The sequence below is a fragment of the Folsomia candida genome, unplaced genomic scaffold (genome assembly GCF_002217175.1).
Source record: "Folsomia candida strain VU population unplaced genomic scaffold, ASM221717v1 Fcan01_Sc032, whole genome shotgun sequence".
NCBI lineage: Eukaryota > Metazoa > Arthropoda > Collembola > Entomobryomorpha > Isotomidae > Folsomia > Folsomia candida.
The window spans coordinates 1,616,051-1,622,050 of record NW_019091224.1 but is presented as its reverse complement, the minus strand read 5'-3'; the positions used below and the strand labels follow the sequence as shown (position 1 = coordinate 1,622,050).

General features: G+C 36.3%; 1 protein-coding gene across 1 annotated transcript; it reads left to right on the top strand.

Moving 5' to 3' along the window:
• Positions 1–642: 642 nt before the first annotated feature.
• Positions 643–2,368, top strand: LOC118439225. The gene is made up of 4 exons (XM_035860344.1): positions 643–1,021; positions 1,089–1,619; positions 1,692–2,174; positions 2,256–2,368. Exons 1-4 carry the CDS (start codon positions 721–723, stop codon positions 2,366–2,368), a joined length of 1,428 nt encoding a protein of 475 aa, XP_035716237.1. The 5' UTR covers positions 643–720.
• The last annotated feature ends 3,632 nt before the right edge of the window (positions 2,369–6,000 follow it).

Genomic DNA, 6,000 nt, shown 5'->3' with positions numbered 1-6,000 from the left:
ACTGACAAGTTGGCCCAAAGCAGAGAAAGAAAGGAGGCCCTACTCAATCCCATTGTTACCGATCCGGGAAAGTTTTCCCGACTGGAGACAAACATATTCACTATTGATTGCTTAAAGGATGGGAATAATATTGTACTCTTATCGGATGGATGTGTTATGTCTGTGGAATACTTCAGAAGACAGGATGGAACAATTCTGCTCGGAGGGTATTGCTTTGCGGTGTTAGAAAGTGCTTTCAAATATCCGATTGACTCCAAGCAATTAGGGATATATAAAGCAACTGAATTGGAATTGGATATCAGAGAATCTACGATAAGTGAAATCAGTGCGAAAATGTGTGTCATTCCAGACGAAGAAGACAAGGACAACACAAGAGACAATGATCACATTCTTCATCTGGTTCCGCTTTGTAGTACAAGATGAGATTTGAGGCTGATGAGGAATGGAGGGCTTGTTTGGTGGGAAATGGTCCGCTCTTTCTTTTCTTTCTTCTCCTTCTTCTCCTCAAAAGCTCTCGTCCCTCCTTCCAAATAAGAATTTAATTATTTCTAAAAATTCCTCAAAACCTCTCACGTTAATAAATTGATTAAATTATTCCAAGTAGGTAGGAGTTGATATAAAAGATTAGGAAACTATTGCAATTGGTAAATAATTGTTTTTTAAGTAAAGTGCTGTGTGCGTTGTCATTAACAATCATCAGAAAAAAGTCGGATACGGATAATGGGTTTCAATGTTGTATATCACTATCTGGATGAGGACAAAATACAGAAGGAGTTTCTTATTGTTTTGGACCTCTGGATAAGAAAGGAAGAGACAAAAAAAGTGCTATGTGACGACAAAGGTAATCCTCTTTACCACGACAATGGTGAGGTGAAGGAGGCGGTATTCAACAGTTATGTCTTCAAATGGCCGACTACCTCTGGCCCTTGGTCTAATACGAAATTGAGGGAACTCTACCGAAAAAAGGAGATCCCGGACTCTACATGGGAAGAATATAATTGTTGCTTTGTGAAGAGAAAAGGTAGGTGGTGATTATTGTGGATGTGATAAATTTCAATTTAGATGTGACAAGTTATTGTAAATTTCAGAAACTTATGCAACTGCTGAGAAGATACTTCGGGCCTGCCAGGAAGCAGAGCGTAAAGGGGAAAGCATTGCTGAGGCTGCCAAATCTGCTGACGACGAACCACCGCCAAAGGAGACAAGGAAATTTCGAGCCCTAAGAGCCGAGGAAGCATCAAGGAAAGTAGCATGGCCTCCAAGAAGGAAGAGGCGTTCTGGTCCCAGCCTTTGTAGAGTTGAGGACCTTCATAGCCCTACCATTTCAGACTCAGAGGATGGCAGCCCTCCCCATCACAAGGGTACCGACTTAGAGTCCGATGATGACTTGGACGATAGTGTCCTTCAATCCAATCAGAATGCCCTTACCTCCCTACAACAATCCCTCAACAACACCAACTCTACACCTAGTGCTTCCCCACTGCTACCTCCGCCATCAACCCCACTCGCCTCCACCCCCAAAAGAAGGAAGATGAAGGATGAGGATGAAATCCTAAGGAAACTGTATCCAGGTGTAGACTTGGACAAGCCTATAACAGGAAGGGATTTTCTGAAATGCCGTAAGTTGTCCCCTTTTTTCTCATTTTATAAATTAGTTATTTACATAATAATAACTAGCTCTATTATTTTAGATCGCATCTTAATGAAGGCTGTTCTACAGTTGAAGGGAACATACTCTTCCCAACCATTGTGTGAGAATGAGGTTTCCGGCGGAACTTCCGAGGAAGCAGATGATATTTTGCGACAGTGGCCTGTAATGGACAAAGATGCCTTCACTACTCTGGAGGCAGCCCTGTTCTCTAGACGGGAGGAAGAAGTGCAGTTGGAGGGATCCGGATCCTCCAAGAAAGGGAAATATAAATCCATGGTATGTGATTGTCTCCGTTCTCCCAACTACGTGTTACAAGTAAAAATTCTTCTCATGTTACAGTTGAAGGCCATCATTGCAGAAGAAAAGTTTATTCACAAAAACGTGGAGGGAATGATTCCCAAGTTGTTGAAGGCGATGTTTTCAGTTCAGGTACAACCTCACTTCGTGTTCAGCAGTAAGAGTACTACCAAGAATCCAGATACTATTCGCTTCGAAGTGACTGAATCATACATGGTGGTCAAAGGTAATGGGTATGGGGCTACTTTGATTTTTGAAGATGGATTGCAGTCACTCATTGTTTCTTTTTAATTCCTACATTAATTAGATGTTGTTCTACTAAAACATCCCAGCGCCGACATTCTCACTATAAGAGAGAAAATAAAAACTTGGTGGGATCATAAAAGCGACAGAACTAAGGGGATTGCAAAGAATGATTGAATTTGAACAGATTGTGTGCATGTAGCATTGAATTCCTTGACAACTCAATATTTCCTACACGTGGTGCCTATGACTATTTGACAATCCCTCAAAAATTTTATTGAGCTTATCAAAATGTTATCACCTTATCGAAATTAATAGAATCGTTAATATATTGTAGACTAAATCGTTAAACAATTTGGGATGTAAATAATTAATGAACAATTAATTATTAAATTATTGAGTTTGCAATCAGTGTACAATTAATTCATACAAACCAGTTGATCATCCATCGACCATCATCACGATCATCTTCATGATTATCATTATGGTCATCTGTCGACCATCATTTCGAAAATCTTCATGATTATCGTTATGATCATCCGGAAGTTCATCACAAGATCGTCGTATAGCCCATCATATGATATGAATAATCGGACATTTGGATAATCTGGAGTTCATCATCTTGATCATCTCACACGATAGTCATATGATGAACATATCGTTTGCTGGGAATGTCCCCACGGTTGTTAACTGTCCATCTTATACAACTTCTCCCCTCCCTTCCCTATCCTACAATGTTAATGTCCCCGCGTGCCATCCGCGGCCACTGCATGTACATAAAATCTGGAGTGAAAAACAACACGATCAAATTTCACTTGGGTACAAATTTCGTCGCCAAGTGAAATCCCAACCCCGATCTAAATTCATTTCTTACATCCTGTGCAATGGTCAATTCCATGGTTGCAAAAATTTATTGCAATAATTTTGCTACTCATGCATACATATTTTTTTTTAAATCGAAAATTTAATATGGAAATATGTAAATATTTAACCTTTTCATGAAACTGACCCGACAAAATTTGTGCATGTACATATTTATAGCACCCGTTAAATAAAGTGACGTAATATAATATCCGTCCAGCTACACTCTAAGAAAACTGGTATTAAATCATTACCGACCGGACGATTTACATATGTGACTCTACCGGCCCTGGTATTAACGGAAATTACCCATAAGTAATGTCGTGGTAATGAAAAATTTAGGAAGAAATTTATTACCAATCCGGTAGGAAATTATTACCAAATCAATACCAGCACGGAGTAGATATCTGACTCTACCAGATTTTTTAGAGTGAAATGTGCTGACATGACGCATATTTTAAGATGTATGTTGCCCCACCTAATCTGCAGATTCAGTTAGCCAAGCAAGATGCTAACTTAAATAGGACTTTAACTCTTTACAAAGGCAGAATTTTTGACTCGGAAATTCCACCAGTATTCGCAAAACATTCGAAATTCAATAAACATTTTGAGAAACATTTATAATTTTGAAATTTCCTAGTAAAGGTAAACACAGTTTTCAAATTATTGCTCTAAATTTCCCCTTAAATTGTGTACATATTTAAATATTTAGATCTTACCTCTTATCTCTTAAAATTGCATAATTTTAGGACTTTAACTCTCTACAAAGGCAGAATTCTTTACTCGGAAACCCTAGTGATTCAAAATTCTACACACATTTTGAGAAAAATTTATAATTTTGAAATTTCCTAGTAAAGGTAAATACAGTTTTCAAATTATTGCTTCATCTTCCCCTTAGATTGTGTACATATTTGCATATTATATGTATGTAGGTACAACATTTTTTAGGAGTTAAAGAGGAAATTTTACAGGTTATTTCTTAATAATTGCATAAATTTGAACTTTAACTCTTCACAAAGTCAGAATTTTTGACTCGGAAATTCCTCCAGTGATTCAAAATTCTAAACACATTTTGAGAAAAATTTATAATTTTGAAATTTCCTAGTAAAGTTAAACACAGTTTCCAAATTATTGCTATAAATTTCCCCTTAGATTATGTACATATATACATATTTAGATATGTACATATGTATAACATTTTTTATGACTTAAAAATTGGAAATTTTACACGTTATCTCTTAATAATTGTATAATTTTGTTATGAAATTTTTTCTATGTGGAAATCCGATTTATGTTTTTTAATCCAAGTACATACATATTTCGTACATACTTATGTAAATAATAATGTGAAATTAGTCGTCGCGTACTGCTTAATACGTTGATGCAATTCTAAATATTCGTAACAATTAATTTATCCGATTTTTATTTATATGCAGATTAATAATCCCAGGATATCCGTGGAAATTTGACGTGAGATACCCTTGTGCCAAATCATTTTCATAGGAGAATTGCCATTTATTTGCTACCAGGTAAGATGATATATGCGCAACTTGACTAAACCAGATTCGGTTCGGAGTGAGCTTCAATAATTTTGCGATATGATTCTTACCAGCGGAGGTAATACTACGTAACTCTATACCGCATGGTAACATATTGTCTTCTGAGGGTAAGAAATTGCCTCCGGTGTGGGTAATATTTTTATCGCCATAACGTCTGCATTATGGGGGCTGGGCAGGATTAAGTTTTTATATACCTTTATTTTTACCTATATATATGTATACTACCCTTCGGTGATGAACTATAACCGAAACGGTATTAATACACTTAGAAAACTGCGGTATTAAACCGGAGTACATATTATGTGACTCTACCGGCACTAGTATTAACGGGAATTACAGTAATGTTGTGGTAATAAACAATTTACCACTTAGGAACAATTTACCAATAATCCGGTAGGAAATTATTACCAAATCAATACCAGCACGGAGTAGATATCTGACTCTGCCAGATTTTTAATAGTGTAGTACCTCCGCTGGTAGCAATCTTATAAAAAATATTTTTAGTGCTAGAGGGGGCTGGGCAGGATTAAGTCTTTATACATATATGTACATATACTACGCTTCGGTGATGAATTATAACCGAAGCGGTAGAATTGCATAGTACCTCAGTCGGTAACAATCTTAATTGAGATTGTCTTCCTCTGAAATTTAATATATGTATTTACAGTTTCTACGCCAGACCAACTGCAATATTTCCATGTTACAAACTAACTCAAAATCTGCTACATATGTAGGTCAGTTATTATTATTTATTCTGAGTTGATTTGTCTATTTATCAAAATTCATTTGCATTTATATATTAATACATAAGTTAAAATTTAACTAAATAATAGTCACATTTTGTAGTACAATTAAACTACATATATTTATTAAGGGGTGAAGCGAAGCGAAATCCATATATGAAAATAACTTTTCTGTCTGTCTGTCTGTCCGTATACGATAACTTTAGAACGGATTCGAATTTGGATATGCAGTTTTCGCCAACATGTTTCTAATTTTTGAAGTACGGATGACTTTGAAGCGAGCGCTGTAGGTCATTAGGTCACGGCGCCACGGGGATGAAACCAACGGTCAAACGTGTCGAATATTTTGTTTCAACGGTTTTAGACGTAATTTTGCGTGGAAATGTCAGAAATCGGTATTGTTTTGACGTACAATGACCGTGTCGCTTCACTCCTTTGCTACATTTCTTTTGCTACGGGTTATTATTATTTATATTGAATTGATTTATCTACTAAAATTCATTTGCATTTATATACATAATTTAAAAATTGACTAAATAATCGTTAAAATTTGAAGTAAGTACAATTGAGCTACATATTTCTTTTATAATCAGGGTAACGCTTTCCACCCACATGATGCTGGGCTTACGCAGTGACCACAAGTGAC

Coding starts and splice junctions, on each gene's coding strand:
- LOC118439225 (XM_035860344.1), top strand. CDS start 721: ATGGGTTTCAATGTTGTATATCACTATCTGGATGAGGACAAAATACAG. Junction 1,022..1,088: donor TTGCTTTGTGAAGAGAAAAG/GTAGGTGGTGAT, acceptor TGTAAATTTCAG/AAACTTATGCAACTGCTGAG. Junction 2,175..2,255: donor ATCATACATGGTGGTCAAAG/GTAATGGGTATG, acceptor TACATTAATTAG/ATGTTGTTCTACTAAAACAT.